At 50.0% G+C, this 20,274-nt stretch overlaps 2 protein-coding genes across 2 annotated transcripts in view; both read left to right on the top strand.

Moving 5' to 3' along the window:
* The window catches only part of LOC128720510 (nuclear receptor subfamily 2 group F member 1-B), a 73,495-nt gene extending 55,335 nt beyond the window's left edge, over positions 1-18,160 (top strand). Inside the window, exons 5-6 of the mRNA XM_053814183.1 lie at positions 17,780-17,937; positions 18,044-18,160. Coding sequence (XP_053670158.1) covers positions 17,780-17,937; positions 18,044-18,160 — 275 coding nt within the window. The remainder of the gene's footprint in view (positions 1-17,779; positions 17,938-18,043) is intronic.
* A 138-nt stretch (positions 18,161-18,298) lies between these two features.
* LOC128731283 (forkhead box protein P2-like) lies at positions 18,299-19,183 on the top strand (the record flags this gene model as incomplete). The annotated part of the gene is made up of 1 exon (XM_053824394.1): positions 18,299-19,183. A coding segment is annotated over one exon (885 nt), but the record flags the coding sequence as incomplete, so codon positions are not given.
* Between the last annotated feature and the right edge of the window lie 1,091 nt (positions 19,184-20,274).

The following is a 20,274-nucleotide window of genomic DNA, read 5'->3' as shown; positions in this document are numbered from 1 at the left end:
TGATTTCATTCGCTTCGAATATGAGTGATCCCTTTTGTTTTGCATTTTTGTTTCAATTTTACGCATCTGCTTTTGTCACACAAAATCCCATTTGACCACCAGTGAGCACATCTTTTCTCGAGGATGGATAGCCAATCTCCTTCCCTGGGCTCCTGTTACATCTCGCAAAAGCACACCTGGCGAAGGAAGCTATTCAAATGACTTTCATCTGCCAGGCATTGTGTCGGGATCAGCAAACGCCACCAAAACACACCACCGCAGGGTCGCAAACGGCCTGCACACAAATTGGCCTGCGCAACTCGGAGGCGAACAGGCGACGACCGAGGGCTTCCGGGCAACGAGAAAAGTGTGAACCGAACCCCAGCATCCTATTGCCCATCATTAGCCTCCTGCGGAGCCACCTTCACAGCCACATTACCGCAACGAGCATGCCGAGCCGTTCACCACCAATTGGCAACATTGGCCGCAAAAGTCATAACCATCCTTCTAGCTTCCTTTTGCTGCTGTCCCAAGCACGATGCTTTTCGCACCGTTTGGGAGACACACCGCTTTTGCACACCGTCTGACCTCTGCCGAAGCTACCGGGTGTGATTTACGGCTCGCGTGCCAATAAACGTCGGATTTTGCGGTCATGCCGCCAGCGTGTTCCTTAAACGCGCGCATCCGCGAAATGCGGCCGCTCATAATCCGTCCTTTCGTGGCCGCGCGAATCGGCTCTAGGCGTGAAACGCGCAAAAAAACCCCCGTTAGTCCTTAGCACGTCCCTCGGGTTACGAGCCATCAAGTCTTCCCAGTCCAGGGAAGGTTCTTCCAAAACGATAGATGCGATCTTGGCGTGACCCCAAAACGGGAACCACCGCCACAAGAACTTCCGTCACACGGTGGGGGATCTATTTCGGGCCGAACGCAAAACGGAAGCTTTGCATCGCGCGGCATCACAGATAATCGAGGCCTTTGTTTGATGGGTCTTGGGAAGGGTCTAAGATTTTGGGATTTGCTTGACAGATGGCCCACACGCCGGACGTCATCGACGGTGAAGAGGCCGAAGAGTCACAAGCAAACAGGATTAGGATCAGCTGAAGCAATAGGACAACAAAACACAAACTGGCACAGCTGGTCGAGCTTTCGCACTCGCTTCACTCGCAGCGCAACCTTCGAGATGGACGTAATCTCGAAAATCAACCTTCTGACCTTCTTCCCGGCGGTCAAGACCCCACCGGGATCGTTTCATCTTTCATCTCGAATGGAAATGAGAAAAATTCATTACATTCTAACGGCAGCGGTGCGCAGATTAAGGACGACACGCCGGTACACCGGTGAAAGCCATTCCAATGTGTGCGGCCCAAGGTTTTGCGCGGCATAAGGGCCAAAAAACACACACATGCACACACGTGGCTCATCACGCGGGTACTTGTTAATTTTCTCACGCATCTTCGCGATCGAGCGGTGCCAGACTCCAGTCTCCAGCCCAAACACACGGTCGTACATCTGCACGCGCGGCCCAACCAGAGAACGCAAAAGGTTTTACCCTGGCTGTGTTTCGGCCTTGTTGCTTGGCTTTCTTTCTTGCCCGGTTTTGCATAATGCTCTGTGCCGCGGTGTGCAACAATATGCGCACATGTTCCGCGGGAAACGATACCAACCAGCGCCTGGGCCGCGCGTTGGCCATTATTACATTATGCAAATTAATCATATTTGCAAGATTTATTTCTGTACCCTCTCCTCCCGGTGCTCGTCCCGCCCGTTCCTCTCCCCGTGCGGGTCACAATACGTGCGGCTCGGTTGTTGAGGGCCAAGGGCTTTTTGCTGGAGCCCTTACGGGCGCATCGCCTTTGGCAGCACCGGTAAGGTTTCCGCGAGTTGGATGCTGAATCTGGGCACAAATTCGCATGAAAAACAATGCCAATGATCGATATAAGGAGGACCTCGGAGGCGGGACGACTCTGGAGATGGAAATGCCTTTTTTTTTTGCTTGTCTTTTGTTGCTCGCTCTTTCTTTCTCTCTCGCTCGGCGGCATTTTCTCATCCGGTAGGCCACGACCGGAATGTCTAACGAGATTTGACTGCGACACCGAGCGCGAAGACTTGTCCGCGACCTGTTCGCGAACTTGCGAGGGCTTTCTTTCGCCCGACCCACAAGGCGGGTGGGTTTTGGTATGAAAATTAATTTCCTCCCTCCGCGAGTTTGCTCGATGGTGGTTTTGTGCGCACCGGCCGGTGTAATCTTACACGACACAAGCGAGATCAGGAATTTAATCCGTGCCCATGACCCTGTCGCATCATGCAATCCCTTGCGTCCCTTTTTGGCCCTTTCGTACGTGCTGCATAACCCTAGTGCTTACGCGGCTCCCACTCTCGGGCGGACGATGAACACAACTGAACCATTCTAATCATGAATTTTTAACCACATTCGATGCCGCATAAATCCCAAACCCATATTCGCAACAGGATCACCGGTGACCTCCCACCCCGCGGTGGACGAACATCCCGCGCAGCCGAAGGTTGACCCCTCCCTAGGCGAAGGCACTTTGGTCACCGTTTTACTGCTTTATTACACCATCGCTTGCAAAAATCGCTGCCACGCTCAATATCACCGTAATTTACGGTGGTTTTATGACCATGCTGCTGATGCTAGGGAGGCCGACCCTTATGTCGAGGCTTCCACTTTTTTGTGCCTTTTTTTTCTCTCTCCAGCGCAGGGAAACGAATTTGATGATTTTCGCAACCCAGTCCCCTGGCAAATCGCGCTCTTTTTACTCGCTCGCCACCGAGGGACATCGTCGTCCTAAAAATTCAGATTGCCGGCAAACGCCACCCGACACGGCAACGAGCGGTCGGTCAGCGGACGGAACGTATCACTTGTTCTCTGTTTCACCGTCCCCTCTGTCTGTGCCACATTTTCCGCAATCATCCCTCCGGTGGATGGTAATAGATTTTTCAAGCCCACCACCGACGGCCTTTATCGTGTTTTGCGAACCCATTCGAGAGGGCTCCTAGGGAAGGGAATTGCAGTCGGTTTCATCTCATCGCCAGCAACAATGGCATTCGGACCGTGTTCCGATGCACGGAGCGAACCTGAACAAACACGCGCACACCAAGCTCGTAACCCGCCAAACAAGAACCTAGGGCCAGCCCGAATTGTGTTCAATGAGCTAAACGGGAGAAGAGAGAACCCCGAAACACGCCGGACATTTTGGCACAAGAACCTCTTTTGGATCAGCGTGCTCTAAAGTACTTTGGGAGGATGCGCCCGTGAAATGCTTTCGCAGGAAAGCTGCCATCATAACGAGCCTTGCCGCTGGCACACCTTTAATGAATAGTTTTCGTAGGACATTGGTCCTTCAAAAAATGTGTAGAAAGTTCCCAAACTAGCTTAGGCACGATATCAGCCCACGGGGTGGTCAAAATGTGATGGGATTCATCGAGCAGTTCGCGTCAGCCACGCTGTCGATGTTCGAGCTGACTGAAGCGCATCTCTCGTCCACATCTGCCCCTTTTTCGCCATGCTCCCGCTTGTGAACCGTACAAGCGGAGTTGACCTCTGGCCGCTTTACAAGCGATCCGCTGCTTTACAATCGATACGTGTGGAATGTTCGAGTGGGACGCTACACAGGGCCAACACAACACTCTTGTCCTGCCCGGTCCCGGGTGTCCATTACGTTAGATTATTGTTATTTTTATTACATTACGTCGCGGTGCCGTCTCGTTTATTTCGATTTTTGCGCGCAAAAAACCCGACACATGCACACGCGGAGCTGCCTGCCCCATCCGGCATCGGGTCGATTGATTCCTTGCCAATGCGTCCTAACGAACCGAACAAGTATCGAGCATTAATGATAGCCCCTAGCGACTCACCGGCCCGACCTGGGCCCATTTCATCTGCGCATTCTTCGAACCGCCAGGGTCGTCGCCGTTTTGAGCCGCGGTCCATCATCGCGCAGTCGTGAAGCTGCAACCATGCGCTATGGAGCTGGGGGCTTTTATAGCTCTGACCTCCTTACCGCGCAAGGTGTCGGGCTTGCGCGAACGACTCAAGCGCGAATCACTCTGGCGGCCTTTCCTTGTCGTTTCGTTTCGTTTTTTTTTTCGTTGCTGCCCCTTTGCGCGGTGATTTTATGCGTTAGAAAATTGATCCCGCGATTCAATTTGGCCTGCTTCATACGTGACATCGGTGATGGATACGGCCAACCGGCACCGGGGTCGAGATGAATGCGCGATGGATGGTAGAAAAAAAAAGTGGGACGCGTGCAAAACCCGGCCGAGCTTTTGCATATAAAGATCGCTGGATGCGCGGCGTACCCCATTTGGAAAGCCTTTCTAACCGATGATCGATGTCGATGCTCGGGAAGATCGATGAAAAGGAGATTACTGCCGGTGCCGTTGAAAAGCGGGCCGCAGCTCGATTTTCTCATCCAACTGTTGGCACACACGCCAAGCCGGTTGTGCGAAAATAATGGGTGAAGAATTATTGATGTTGATGGGTGGTTTCGCTGGCTTGTCGCAAAGTGAAAAGACCCGAGCGTAGCATCTCACCAGATGTTAAGACGTCTCCAGCGCCACCAGGACAACAGCAAGGTGACTGTTTCAATGTCAATGTCGCACTGTGGCCTTCACTTTCGTGCAGACGTGGACAACCGTGAGAGCTGTTAAGTAAAACGCAGCCGGATAAAGAGCGCATGCCGGTTGCTACGCCAACAGGCCGCGCCAGTATTGACCGCCAACTTACCCATCCAAAAAGGCGGACGAGATCCCCTCCGGAAGCGTCACAGCATTGCGTCACCTACGCCTTTTTTTCCCGCACCAAACCGTAGCCCCGCTAAGCCAATAATCACCCTAATAAAAAGAAGCGGAATAAAACAAAAACCCCCGGGCGAGCGAATTTTCCACCCTCGGGTTGAAAGCGTTGTCACCAAAAACCGGTAAGGGTGACGCAGCTACGCCTGTTCCTACTGCTAAGTTAGCATTTTTGCAGCGAAACCGGGGTGAAAAACCAGAAGCTCGCCACCAGAACGAATTAAAATAATTTCATTTAACGGCAAAACGCGAGAGCATCCGCCATGCCACGGCTCTGTCGCTCGTGTCGGTCATCAGGTCTGGTCCAACAGCAGAAAAAAAACGAGGGACCTGACGCAAACGCCAACGAAAACCAAAGCCCAAATCAGCTGGGGTGGAAACGTCACCTTTCTGGCGCGCCCCTTGCTGATTCCGGTGCTTCCGAAAACATGTGTTCTCGTGCGGCCACCGCAAGGACGAACGGCAATCGGCGGAAATGATGGAGAGAAAAATGGACAGCAACAAAGAGCAAAAGAAAGAAATGAAGTGACAAAATGCGGTGCGGAAAATCGAGCCCCCACTACACCGGGGTGTTTTTTTTTCTTTCTTCCCGTCTGTCGATGGCTTTGTCTGTCGGACGCAGATTAATGACTTGTAACGCCAAACGGCACCGGATCGAGACGGTGTGACTATGCCGGGCCTCCTTTTTTCTCTCTCTCTCTCTCACTCTGGCTCCCTTTTATTGAAATAGCTTATTTGCACAACGCTCACCGTGTCGCGACGCGTGTTTGCCTTTCGTTCTCTGGCCCACTGGATGTTGGTTCTTTTTGGCGTAAATTTGCACCAATTTTAATGTCCTCGCGGCGCTGGCGTCGTTAGCCAGGTCGGTGCTATTAGATTTTTGGTGTTTCGACGTTGAGTAATAGCCGGCGGATGTGAGAGTTGCTACCGACCCATGCAATAAAGTCCCGCGCACAGTCGTATGACGAGCAGCTCATTCCTTCGCAGGACGTCTATTATCCCTTCGGAACGCCAACCACACACTACCAAATAGTACACACTTTCATCATGCGCCCATCCTCTTGCCACTTCCGGCACGCGTTACCTTTGCCATTTTGGTGCCAAAATTTTTACACAAATTTCCGTGCCCAAAAATGCCATTTGCAGGTGCCCTTGCGAGCGCACTAACCTGGAAAGCCTTTACGTGTAAGATAACGGGGCAAACTTTCACCCGGCGGTGACTTACGAGAGCACGAGCCATCGAGAGACAGAAAAGTCTCGAACAGTCGGTATCGGGACCATTACGGTCGATTTAACGAATCGAAATGATGGCTCTCGTACCGACTTGTTGGGAATGTTTTCATTCCCATTGCAATGTGGTCCTGATGCCCTGGTGCGGAATTGTATACCGTTTGTGGAAATTAACAAAAGGCGAACCGATGATAACAGCAACCGGACTAAAACCACCACGAGTTGTCTATGGAGGATGCTCACCCGGCATGCTAAGGATGCGGTTTTTCCCGTTCCCTTTTCGAGGTGTGACAGGTGTAAAATGTTGCGCATTTTCGAAAAACCCACACCCACTGAACGGAGTGTAACCCTCTCACACTATCACACGAAAAATCACGGGTGGTTTGTGGAAAGGACGATTCTACACACCACCCCCGGCGTTGATGTTATCGAGCCTTTGAGAGTTACCATACGCCTCGGTTCGCTACTGTGTTATCAAAGTTTGCCTCCTCCAGGCCGACGACTCGACAGGCAGAAGCCACCGGGCCAACTAATTAAATATTTTAATTTGATTTTAATTGTTTTGTCAACCTCCGTTAGCACCGGGGCTGAAAATGGTAAAGGAGCCCGGTATAAACAGCAACGGCTCCGATCCGTAAAACAAGCAACTTGAGCACGTTTTACGAGATTCTTTTCAAACAGCAAACTTTAAAAGGCCCGCATACAGGCTCGTCCTTCACCCACACACGTGGTGCCCCCTGATGCAGCCCGTGTGGACATATGTTTTACACCCGATTACCATCATTATGATAAGCAATTTACCCGTGATTAAAATTATTGTTTTACGACTTTTGCCCCACACGCCCGCTCCTTTAATGAACGGAAGGACGACGACGACGAGCGGGCGCCCGAAAGAGTGCCACTTTGGCATGACTCCTTGGAGAACGCACCCCCAACTCCGGGTCCTTTAGCGCGAGAAGGGGTTGCAGAATTCGGATACGTCCCGTTACAACCCCGGATGTGGTGCTAGTGATGCTGCGGATGCCATTAAACTGTGAGCAGTGGCCCAAACCAAGGACTCTTGGAATTTGCCAGGCCACCTCCGTCCCCGAGAGCAGGAAGCATTATCTCATATTAGCATCATTTATGTAACCTCCGTGCGAGAGAAACGTCGTGCTGCCCCCGACACGAAGATGATGATCTAAGTGCCTCCTCCGTGTAGGGCAATTTTCTTCAACCAACCCTAGCTGTCAGGAATGGTGGTGGTGTTCGGGATTTCTGTGGGATGAACGGAAAGGACGCGACCGGGTGTGACTTTTTGGGGAAGGAGGATGCAGTTTTGGCCTGGTAAACACGCCAACCCCAGCCACACACGCTCGGGTAGATTTGCGGTGATGAGACGTTCCAGACCACGCACTTTTGCTGATAGTGTGGCGTGCCATTTAGCTGTCGGGTGGTGCTCCTTCGGTTCAAAAGCCGTGCCGTTTTGGATCCTGGCAGGAACCGGCAACCGGGAAACTTAGGACCCGGATCGTGCGTGCTTAATTGTGTCTCATACACCAAGGGCTATGATGGATGGTACGTGACAGTTTGCAACATTTTCGTTGCAGTGCACGAGTGGAGCCGAAAGCTGGCCTGCATATTAGGGTAGCAGTTTGGCCCAGGATTCATGTTGACAAACCATCTGGGAGCTGGTTTCGCACAGTAAAATAATTTCCCCTAGGAAGTGGAAACACTTGCTAATGGGTGTTGCAGCAAAACTTCTTCTACAATAATTAAGATTTACTTGACTCATCGCCTATGTTCGTAAATCATCCAACAATCCCAGAAGTTTGTCAATTGATATTACACCAAGCAGGAAAGCGGTAGAACAATCATACATTCGCTAATCCACCGGTTAGCGTTGGGGCGTCACTTTCCCAAAGGTCGACGAGCAAAGATCCTTTCAGGCAGTTAATCATTCTGCCCAACAGCGGACACAAAAGCACACGAACTTGGCGAACCCTTAATAATCATCAATCCCGCCCCCGGTGTATGCTAACCTCATCAATAAAACATCCGGACCAACATTGGCCCCAAGACTTACCGCAAAATACAGAATGTCAAACGTCAAATGAGCCGCTGTAATGCACCTGGGTGGCGCCACGATGGGAATCACGCCCGGATCACACTCGGAAAAACGACATCGAAACTCACTCGCGAACTTCATAAAAAATGCACCCCCTTTTTTTGGTTTCACTCGCTATACACAGCACGAAAGAGCCGGCATTTTCCGTGGTATTTCTCCACCGAAGGGCACACGGTTCCGCATCGTAAACATAACCTTTCTTTCTACCGATCACCCAACACCCGGCGTGGTTCGAAACACAGCACGGTAAGCACGTTTGGACGATCTGTAATTGCGTGTTTTGTGGTTAACGTGAAAACTCGACACTCGATTCCCGATACCGACATGATTACGATTACGATTGATCAAAATTAAGTGAAAACTACCCGGTAAAACGCACTACACACCGCACTACTGGTTATTGTTTTGTTGGGTTATTTTGTTTTTTTTTTATTCCTTTCCGCATGACGTGCACGGTAATTACAATTGCGTTATAAAAAAAATAGAACACCCGTGGAAGGGGATTAACTTTTGACGTTTGATCATTTGCTAAACAGCTGTCACTTTGAATCCGCACTAATGGCCCGTAACGACCGTTTCGCGAGGTATCGACAAAACATCAAAGCAAAACGTAACTTGGGCAGCATCCAGCCCTTTTCGCGTCGTAAATGATGACGATTATTTCATCGCCCACCACCCGTAACCGTACACATGAGGGGGGGTTAAAACCGCGGTGGATAGTAGATTTTTATTTTAATGTACTCCTCGATTGCGCCAGCTTTGTGCGTAGATAAAAGCGGATAAAAGGGTGACTAAAACCCGCTCGGTATCAGGGCGAAAGAAAAAGGCCCTACCGGCAGCGCTGCTGATGAAGGTGAGCCCTTTTGTGTTGCCGTTCGACAATTCCTGGTAAAAAAACCACAACCACGCGGGTGGTCGTGGTAGATTAAAAAGTCAAAATCGGCCCACGCTACCGCAACCCCTTTTTTCGCCACGGGTGCTCTAATTCCGCGGTTCCCTCCACAGCAGTCGACAATTTGCTGAGCGGCTTACTTATTGAGTAATTTATTATTGAAAAAATGTATGCGCACGGATTCGGTGAACTTTTCGGCACATTGGTGGCCAAGGCAGACGGTCTTTATGTACTATTTTTGGTACCACCGTGTAGCTGGAGTCCTTTCCACGCGTACACAAAATGCAAACCGTTCGGCAGCGTCTGGGGTGTGATGTAAAAGTCAAAAAATTAATCTTTTCCCAGCCGGCTTTCAACTTCGGCAGCATCTGATTGATTAAGTCGAGATCCTCACCCTTTCGGGTGTGCCGTGTCTGATGGAAAATGGATTTGTTAAGACGTGGTGTGTATTTAACGAAGAAGGAGATAACTTTTGCGAAACCCAAAAAGAACAACGGTGCGAAATATTGATTTCTTAACATCGATGTTACCGTAACCCCTCACGTTTTACAACGCCACGTACAATGTTCGGGAAGCTGGGAAAACGCGCGAGAAGCGTGTCAGAAACGACACACCGTGTACACGTTGCTGGTGCAGTGTTCAGTCGTTTAAATTTCACCCAAAAACCAGTCACCACTAACGCCACCGGCTGCTCGTTCATTCGCTCTTCTGCAGATGTTTTCATTCCCTTCGTGGCTTCGTGGGCACCGGTTGCCGTAAAACACCAACCCGGCCAGTAGTGGAAAACAGTTTAAAAACAGCAATAACAGCGCGCGCTTTACATGTAATGAACGGCCATATATCACTGATGGGAATCTCCCGCCGTACGCCACCATGCGGGCGGAATAAACGGCCTGGTCCGAGCCGAAGAAAAGCCACATTCCTGCGGCCACGCAAAAAGGGGTGCATGTGCAGCGGTGGTCGCGACATGGAAATGTCAGCATGTCGGCTTGGACCCTCAGCATCGTCCCTATGCGTCCGGCATCCACGGACCAGATCCTTCGACAGGTTAACGACGGCCGGAGTGCATCCACAGCAACATCGAGAGGGCGTTTACAGGCACCATGTTTCGTCGGATCTCCATCCGCGCTCTGGCTGGATGCCCTGTGTTTGGGGTTGGCCAGTTGACGCCCCTTGGTCTGCCCCAAAACATATTTTGGGCATTCCTCGTTCCGGTTGGAGCGGCATGTCGGAATAGAGCGCGGTAACGCGACTACCTATCAGAGTGGCAGCGCTAGCAAGGACCTCTCGCGAGATGTCCTCTCGACAAGACGCTACAATCGCGGTCGCGAAGAACGTCCTCATCGTGATAGACCAACGGCGTTGGGAGACTTTCCCACCAAGCGCACGTACGGAGGCTGAACAGCTCTGTTCAGGTGAACGCCTCCAGGATGCCATTCAGCTTGCTTCGAGACCCATTTCACCTGGTCGTGGGGGTGCGGATGGGTCCCGAGACAGTGGGAGAACCGAGAGCGAGAGAGAGAGAGACAGAGCACAACGCAAGATAACCCGCACCCTGGGCGAAGTTTATAAATGGCAGTTGTGCAATCAACACCGGGAGAGGAGCAAACAATAAAACATTTCAAATATTTGTTTTTACGATCAACGCGGTCCTGCGTACGGGGTTGGAAGGGGGCTGAAAGGGTGGAGGGGGCGGTGGGTGAGAGGGAGGAACGTTGCATCCAACCGAAGGCCCATCACGCCAATGAAATTTAATAAAGTGCGCTATCTTTTATTGGTTGATTCAGCCGTGGCTCGGCAGCGGCCCCGCGAAGGGCAAATCAAAACAAGAACAACAGCATTCAAGCACACACACACACACACACACTTGCATGGAAAAAAGGCATCGCCAGACGGACCCACGGATGGAAGGCACCTCGCGGACGACGAGCCTTTATCGATTGATGATTAATTGATGGATAAATGGGGCGGGAAAGGGTGGTGGACCCCTGACGGGAGGGGGGAGGGCAGTCCTGGCGGTGAAAAGGCGCGCAAGGAAAGGCGAAGATTTGCTTCGTTTTTTGGTTTGCGTGAGATTTTTTATTTTATTTCACTTTTTGCTCCTTTCTCTCGACGACCCACCGGCGGGTCCCGCGGTTTTCTCGCGGCTTTCGACGCGCTTTTTCTCTTCCTTCCATGCCAATTACAGCAAGTGCCCGGTGGTGGGCTAAAAATGGGGGCCTGCCCGGCAGGGAGTTGTTTGTTTGCGCACGGAATTAATATTGCCGCCACAAAATGGCGACCGGAGCCAGCCCTGGAGCAAGCGTGGAGTTTCGCCCTTGCTGTCGGTTTTAGGGGAAATTAATTATAAATTAAGTATCGAACATCGAGCCGGAAGCCGGTTTTCCTGTAGGGGGGTAAGAAAGTGATTTCCCTCCTTAAAGGTACGCCCCATTCGGCAGTTTGTTGCAAGAAATGCACGCGAAGAGATGAAACGAAAGATGCATATTTCCCAATGCAACGGCAACCATTCGGACCTCGCTTTCGCCTTCACACTATAAAACATTCAATTACAACTGCCCGTCTAATGGCATTAATTGAAACCCTTCGCTCGATATCGTTACCATGACAACTGCGCGACTCAAGCCCAAGAATCGGTGGATGCGCCTTTCGCTGCACTTGCGGTGGCGGTTTATTCTCGCGCGGAAAAACTTTCCCATGCGCGGCTCTTTATGCATACGACGAGCACCGATCCATACGCTTCCACCCGTGCGGCCAGTGCGTGCCAGTTTAATTTACCATCATTAAGCTGGGAGCATCAACACGGAAAAACGCGAGGGGGAGAAAATTCAACGCCCCCCTTGGAAGGGCTACACCACGTGTCGCGTGTCGTCGCCAGCTGGATGCCGTTGATCTATCGCAAGAAGCGGCCTTAAAGCGAAGGTCCCGCATCTGCACGCGCGCACCCGATCTCAAGTGGAAAGAAAGTGGTAATAAAAGCGTAATAAATATTTGACGCTGACACACGCGGGAAACAAATGCTAAGCGGTCTAATGACTCGATCGGAAGGCGCCCGTGACAGTCCGTGTGAGTGGGAACATCGATCGGTCCTAGCTCAAACTTTTGGGGCTAATTTATGTCTCGCTCCATTCCCCACCAGCTGAAGGTGTGGCGTTTTTCCACCGAAAAACCGCCCCGATTCCAAAAGCACCGATCATGCATCAAAGAGAGGCAATTTTGACGGCATTTAGCAAAAACCCGCCCTATCGGGAAAGCGGATGGGGGCGCAAAACTCATCATCATGCGATTACCGGGCGTGCATTTTAATGGAGCGCCTAATCCGCCCTTGCAGGCGATCCGCGAAATGTCTCTTTGATGTCGCTTCGTCGGCGGTCGCTTCACGACTAGCATTTAGGGCAGTGGCGACGTTAAATATCGTCGGCTCGACCGTCGAGCCGACGTTTCGTATCGTCGCCTCGACCGTCGCGTCGACGTCGAGATGCAGTAAAAAGTCGACGTTTCATGAGGATGTTGCCTAGCATGTGTTGCAAATAAATGGCGCTCACGTAAAATTGAGTGATCATGAAATAAAAAAAATCCATGTGGAAGGAAGCTCAGGCCCGTACGCTCTGCTCTCGTTATTTTCGCTTCAAGCTCTTCTTGACCGTGTGGTCGCGAGTGCATGTCGGAGTGGAACATTAGCTCTGAGTGTTCTAGGTGTCGAAACGATTCCCCCCCTATGCTCTGTATTCGTTCTGATTAGGTCTTGTTGTGCTTGGCTGCCTTGCTTTTTCTGCCTCTCTTCCCTTTGCTTTGCAAATTTGAATTATTTCGGGTCGAATTAGAGAGGGGAGAAGTTAGAATTGATGAGATATGAAGTTTCGTATTGAAATGATTGAGCGTCGAAAATTTACCGATTCAGCCGTCGAGTCTCATATTATGTGCCCCGTTGCTAACGGTTGACTTTCTTTCTTTTAAGGCCAAATTATGACGCCGATTAAAATATATTTTGAGATCGCTGAGAACCCCATATTACCCATAACGTGAAACTGACTTGAATTTGCCTAGCAATATCCCGTCTCGTAAGTTTGTTTCTGATCTGCACCATAATTTCACGTTCATGGTCGGCAAATCACAATCAAAAAGACAGATATTTTTAGTGGATTTAAAAAAAATGATTAGGGTATTTGGCGCTAAGTGTGCTTGGATTAAACTTCTTACAGACTAAATTATTTCTTTTGAGCAAATGAGTAGGAACCATCAAGAGACATGAGCGTAAATATTTCAGTTAAAATCATATGTCTTTGACAATATAAAAAACTAATCTTTCAACAGTCGATATTATTTATATGAAAGTAGAAAAAAACATTGAACATAATTACGGACTTTAACTCAACCTTACAAAAGCGTTATCCATATCTGGCTGGTTTGCAGGGAAGGACTTCCGTTTCCCATGTTTAGGTGATGGAGCTCGGTAGGTAATATATCGATCGGTAATAAATACGTAGGTAATATCCATCGATCCCCCGATATCGTGATTCCCATCGCCAACCAATCATTCATTCCTTATCATTCCGCATACTTTCAATTGTACTGGATTTGCTTCTTCGGTGTTTATCATAAACAGAATTCCTTCGCTAAGGGTAAAACCAATCCAATAGCTTTCTGATCGAAGCGATTGGCTAAATGTACGAATTGCTGTTCCTTTTGCCAGAAAGCCTACCCTCGGTTATGAGTAAATTCAATACCATATTTTGTTAATATAAACAAGCACCTGAATCGTTATGAAAATGTGCTTTGCAAACCAATCGTAGAAACAATTGCCGGTCTATGCTTTAAATTGAAGTCAATGAATTTCGCATGCATGGCATCTTATGAATGCATCTCTCCTATAGGAAAAGCTATCGTAAACGTAATTTAGACAATTTCGCGACGATTACAAAATTGATAAAATAAATTGTCCCATACGGTTTTCCCCCCGGTTTTCTTCTACTGTGTGATTTGCTTAAATGGCTGAACCATTTTGTTCAGGCATCGGAAAGGGTTAAACTTATTTTGAAATTATTAATTTATTAAGAATGGGAAACCCCTAATTGAAATTCGCTAAATATAAGCGATCGCTACAAACTTCTAGCCGTTGTTCCACGGACATTCCGTTCTGATAATAACATTGAGTGATTGAGCTACGTTAGGGCCGCTCAGTACGGGTTTGAAGCTCAAGACGAGTGCGGAGATAGTTTTGGTACAGACAGAACGGAACAAAAACTCGTGACGACCCCGGCCGATACGAGTGACAAGAAAAATGAGCTAGTTTGGGGGAGCTGTGTGGAGCGGGGTGTTGAGCGGTACGCGCGGTGCTCACGACGATAGCAAACACACCCATGCACAACGCTACGGATTGGAAATTTGTATGGATCGAAGAGGTGACAAGCTCATGAAACGTCGAGACGAACGATACATCCCAAATTTTGCTTGTAGTGTTGTTCCTCATCCCCGAAAACCTCGCGAAGGTAATTGCGCACAAATTTCATATCGCTCAGCAGATTTTGCACTCACTATGGGGTTTTTTTTTCCTTCTCATTTTGGATCAACTTTTTTAATACCTTCAGCAAGCAAAGTACCTCCACAGACCCTGAACGCGCGAAAGGCACAACGCGTAAGACGACGCTGAGAAGGTGGGTTTTTGTGAAATTTGCTCATTAAAATCGGGCACACAAAGGATGGCCGGCCGGATCCGCTCGGATTGCGTCTTGGAAAGTATCAGTTACATCATTAAGATGTTGCCGGTGCAAGGATTTTGGGACCAACCGAGCCGCCCCTTTTTGTCCGGTGCTCGTTTGGTTTCGAGCGATAGTTTCTTTAGAGCTTGAAAGTTTTACCCTTCAAAAACGCCTGATAAGGTCTCACACACAGCCGTACACCTTGTGAGTTTCGAAGGAGGGGGGTTTTGTTTAAAAATCAATTCCCAACCCGCCCGGTGGACCGGTGAGCCCTTAAGCATATATGTAGCTACGGCTGTCATCGGCCACGGCAACTAAACGGCGCGCCACGACTCAAGCCGTTCGGTTGTCAATCGACCTACATAAAGTGTTTGTAATCAGTAGCAATTTGCGCTAATTGGTCCGAATGGAGCGTGGAATGTACGATCGCCCAGCCCGGACCGAGGAAAAGGCACACACACAAGCGACCGAGCGCGAGCACCCGATGATGGAAAATAAAGATTATTGTCTTTAATTTGGTGCCCTGGCTGCGTTGGCTGCGTGTGGCTCTGCTGAAGGAGGAATCGCTTCTTTTCCGCCTCCAAAACGGGTACTGTTTCCACATGCGACATAGTTCGAGTCGTGGCCTACGACGCGGCGCGTGATATGTCACATTCTAGGTTCAGCAAATTGAAGGCAATTTAATTGAATTTCATCACCCCACGATCGTTCTAGCGCCCAGCGTTACGCAACCGATCGTCCGACGCACGCATGGAGGAGGGTTTTTTTGTCTCCAATTTCTATTGTTGCCTTTTTTCGAACTACAACCCCGCTTGGGGTCGCTGAGAGTGGTTGGGCGAATCTGTCATAGAGAAAGCTGCGCTACCTTTCAAGCCCTTCAGCGAAGGCGTGAGCGATAACATTTGTCGGTGTCGTCAATGTGACACTCAACTCAATCTCGTCTCTCTCCTGAACGTGATTTGTCTGATGAAAGTCCCCCCCACAAAAAAAGGAAAAGCTGAACCCCCTTGGAAGAACTAATCCCAATTAAATTGCGCCATCCTTCATGCCCACGAGCTCGCGAGCAGCATCGTGAAAGAAACAGGTGAGCAGAAGGAAGACAGAACCCTTTCTCAAAACCTTCACCGGCGTGTGGGAATTATGTTTTCCATGCTGTACACATCATCCTGACTCACTCGCTGACACGCAACACGTCTGCGGGGGGTTCCTCTGGATCTCAGAAGAAGAACAACAACAAAAAATAGACATCATGACAAACAGATGTTATCGCGAGGGAGCGCAGCCGCGCGGGCTTTATTGGTTAACCCATTACGCACGCGAACAGCGCGAGTCAAGTGGCCCTCTTTGGAGCGAGCGGACCCACTCGTCGAAATCCCGCTGCCATCCATGACCATCGGAATGTCCTCAAGTGCGCCACGTCAAGCTGCGATCGTGTCAGGCGCGCGATGAATAAATTTTAATTACCCATGCGCTACTTGATTAGCAGTCTGGCGCGTTTTGACGCTACTCAGGGCACGTCCTCGGGGTGGGCACGCGCCCTTCCAAGCCACCATTGGGCGTCCTTTTACGCTGCCACCACGCAGAATCCGAGTTCGTTTATTAGTATTTATGCCTCCAACGCATTAGCCACAAAAGAGGGGGGAAAAAAACCCCGGTTTAATTGACCTACAACCGATACCGGGAATCGAGATTCCCTTGGCCGGCTAAAGGCCGCTGTGCGCGACCCGCGACCGCAAGATAACGCGTGAAGCCTTTTTGCACGCCCAAAACCATCCAAGCAGGCTTCGGATTACATTTGCATTCGGTCGTAATTCACCCTCCGAAGACGGCCTCCCGAAAATGTGCGCCGTAAACCGGACAATTATAACATAACCTCAAACGGCAAACGGTGCACGGGGTAACGGCCCATCTCGGACTCGAAGAACAGCCTCCTTTGGAGCTCGGAATTTGTGGAATCTCTTCCCACAGGCAATGTGACGAGGGGGGGATGCCGTATTTTTCCCGTGGTCTTTTTTCCCGGTAGGAGGCAACACTCCAGGCACCACAATGCGTTCGGTTTCGGTTTGGTGCAGAATTTTTACCGTCAAGTGAAGCGGAACAGGACGAAAGGTAGACTAGATGTGATTTCGGTGAGGATGACGCGTCAACGGTGCGGTGATTTATGTTGCGGCTGGGTTCTTCCCCCAGTCTGTGGGTTAACGTGGAGGTTTACGGTGAGGAATTAAGATGGAATTGGCGTTGTCTCAAGTGGATTTCGGGAGCCTTGCGGTCGTGGTAGATCGAGGTTGTGGTCGAGATAGTGTCTAGCGGTAGAAGAGTGTCTCCAGTAGTCAGGTAGTAAGTAATTTATGCTCCTGCTAATGGCAGTCGCTTACATGCGCGCCTGCTACGATGTTCACTAGACATTCGGTCACGTGTTTCGCCTTGCAGTCGGTCGGTGTTTTGTAGAAAGAAAAAAGTTTCTCGTTATTCTTTGGTTACTTAGTTGTGATCTTTTTAGTTGTTTTTTTTTTTTCGTTTTCCATCATCATTTTTTGTTCATCTATTAACCGTTTTCTTTCTTTTACTTACAGCCATCCAGTTTCTTTTCATTTCACCTGATTTCATTGAGCTAACGCTAGCCTTTTTTACTAATGTTTGTTTTAAGTTCTTTTTTCTTTATTTCATTTTTTCTTTCATTCCTCCTCTCTACGCCTCACTATTTGCACTAACTAACCCTTTAATAATGCAACAACCCTCAGCACAGAAGGCGGCTTGCGGCCCAAACACAGCGCTATCCATTTGCACCATTAATTCGAATGTTTCGCTCTCTTCTAACACATCAGTTAACACACACCCAAACACGTGCACTCACATGGTTCAAGGTGGATATTATTTATTTTCATTATCATTATTATTTACCCATTCGCCCATAGATCCTTTGCGACCTGTCCCTCTGAGCCAAAAATGTCCTTTATCCCACAACAACGCCCTCGTTAGCTTCAGCACAGCCTGCAAAAAGTCGATCGGAGATCTAAGATAGAACCGTGTCTTTGTTCCTTTTTTTTCCTTTCGCAGATGCTTGTGGGTTGTCGGACGTGGCGCACATCGAATCGCTGCAGGAGAAGTCCCAGTGTGCGCTGGAGGAGTATTGCCGGTCCCAGTATCCCAACCAACCGACCCGGTTCGGCAAGCTGCTGTTACGTCTTCCCTCCCTAAGGACAGTGTCCTCGCAGGTACGCACGGGCGGTTGTTTAGCTTCTTTTTTTTCGAAAAAGGATGCTCACTGGCAGGTTGAGATGTTCGTTGTTTTTTTAAAACACACACGCTTCCCTCACATAGGTCATAGAGCAGTTGTTCTTCGTCCGCCTGGTGGGCAAAACGCCTATAGAAACGCTCATCCGCGACATGCTGCTGTCGGGCAGTAGTTTCTCCTGGCCCTACCTTCCATCGATGTGACACACGGCCGTGTGGCGCCAACTGACAACGACATGATCTTCACTGATGATGGGCGGTGCGTCGACTTCCGCGGTCGCGGCGGCCACCCTCCAGCATCAGCAACAGCAGCAGCAGCAGCAGCAGCAACAGCAGCAACAGCAGCAGCAGCAACATCAGCAACACCAGCAACAGCTGCATCTGCAAGAGCTGCAGCAGCAACAAGCCCATTCATCCCAGCAGCAACAGCAACAGCAGCAGCAACAACATCAACAACACCACCAACAGCAGCTTGTCCACCATCTTCAGGCTCAGCAGCAACTGCATGAACAACACGATCAGCAGCACCAGCAGCAGCAACTCCAGCAGCAGCAGCAGCAACAGCAGCAACAGCAGCAGCATCAGCTCCACCAGCAAACTCTCGGTCTAGCGTTGGGCCAAAGCACCTCCCAGACTTTAGCTCTCTCGCCATCTTCCAGCTCGTACTACAGCAGCTGTTGTTCGGACATGGCGGCGGCAGCCTTGTCCTCGCTCATGGCCACCACGAGCCAGTTTACGCAGTTCCAGAACACGCTGAATTTCGTCAGCGGCGGTGCCATTGCGTCGGGCAGTGCTGCCAGCAGCAGTGGCAGTGTGGGCAGCTCGAGATCTGGTGCCAGCGGTTCGGCCACTGGTGGTTCCAGTGCGGTTAATGGTGCTGGAGCTGCCGGAAGTGGCAGTGATAGCTGCACAACCACAATGGACGGCAATGAGGACGCAGGAGCAACGGCGAGCGGTCACGTGGACACCTTCGACAGTACGCTGGCAGCACTGGCGGCGACGACTGCGTCTCAAATCGGTAACCCGGCGGATGACGTTGACGTGGAGGTGCCTCAGCGGAAGATGGACTTGCCGGCCATTTTGCTGGGAGCAAGCCACGTGGCAAATCTACATCTCATCCATGGCGAACATCGCAGAACCTCCGACACTGACAGCAGCAATGGGCAGCAACAGTTGCGTAACCATGACGACCAGCCCGTGTCCGTCGTCGATGACGACGCTTCTTAGACCGGGAAACAGGCATGCGGGGTACTCCCACGTGGTGCCTTTCTTCTTCGTCCTTTTGACACCACACAGGACATCAGTGTGTTCGTGTGTGTGTGTGTGTCTGTGCGTACGGTATTCTCCAAGAGAATGTTAGCGACTAACAAGAAGCGGTTGGAAAGCTAAACGATTATTTATCGCAAACTCCCCCTTCCCGTGTTTTGATCTAGTTCTATGTTTTACTTTACTTTACTCGTTGTACGTTAACTTATGTCTCGTATACTCTAAATCGTTTTTATTTTTGTGCAATCTCAGCTCCGGGCCGGATCGCCACCACGCCATGATAGGACCGGTGGTCCGGCGATCACGGGCTGCTCTGTTTTCGGAAAACAACCAGCAAGCTAATCGAACTATATGTGTGTGTATAATTAACGCGGAAGGCAACAGGGGTCGGAACCGCTGTAGGGATTTAATCAAACAAACAATCGGGAAGGGGGGAGCAGAAAGCAACAATGATATCGCAATATAGACGTAGCGTAAGGAGTGTGAACAATAAAATGAGGCATTTCTCAAGCAAATGGAAAAACAAAATTCAAAAAACAAGAAAAACTACAGCTTAACCACTTGCAGGTGTACGCGAGCGGGAGCTCCTTTTTGGTGACGAACGAAAGTCGAGAAAATGCAGTAAGCAAAACATGTAGTAAGCAAAACAACAACCACAAAAAACACACATAAAGTATCCTCATCGTGCAGGAGTCTAATCAAAACAACTGTTGGCCGTCCAAAATGGTTCTCTGTCATGGTAGCATCGCTGTCTCGTTCGAGGTTTTGTCCCTCGGAGGTGTTCTTTATTGGCCACTTTCCCGGCTGCAGCTAGTTGCCCTTTCTATCGTGTACATAGATCACGCTGCTGCCCCACGGTCTTTCCCACATCCTTAGGTGTCCTTTTCGTGTCCCTCACAAACTCCTTTGCGATTGTGCGTGACGCCGCGCTGGGGTTAAACGAAATGCTGCTAGAGATGGGCTTGGGTGTGCTGCTTTTCTGCATCGAACTGACCAGAGCAGGGCTCGAAAGTGGCGGTTTCTTTTTTTGTTTGAATGCGTTTACGAAAGCG

This window comes from Anopheles nili, chromosome 2 (genome assembly GCF_943737925.1).
Source record: "Anopheles nili chromosome 2, idAnoNiliSN_F5_01, whole genome shotgun sequence".
Lineage (NCBI taxonomy): Eukaryota > Metazoa > Arthropoda > Insecta > Diptera > Culicidae > Anopheles > Anopheles nili.
This window is presented reverse-complemented; position numbering and strand designations above follow the sequence as displayed.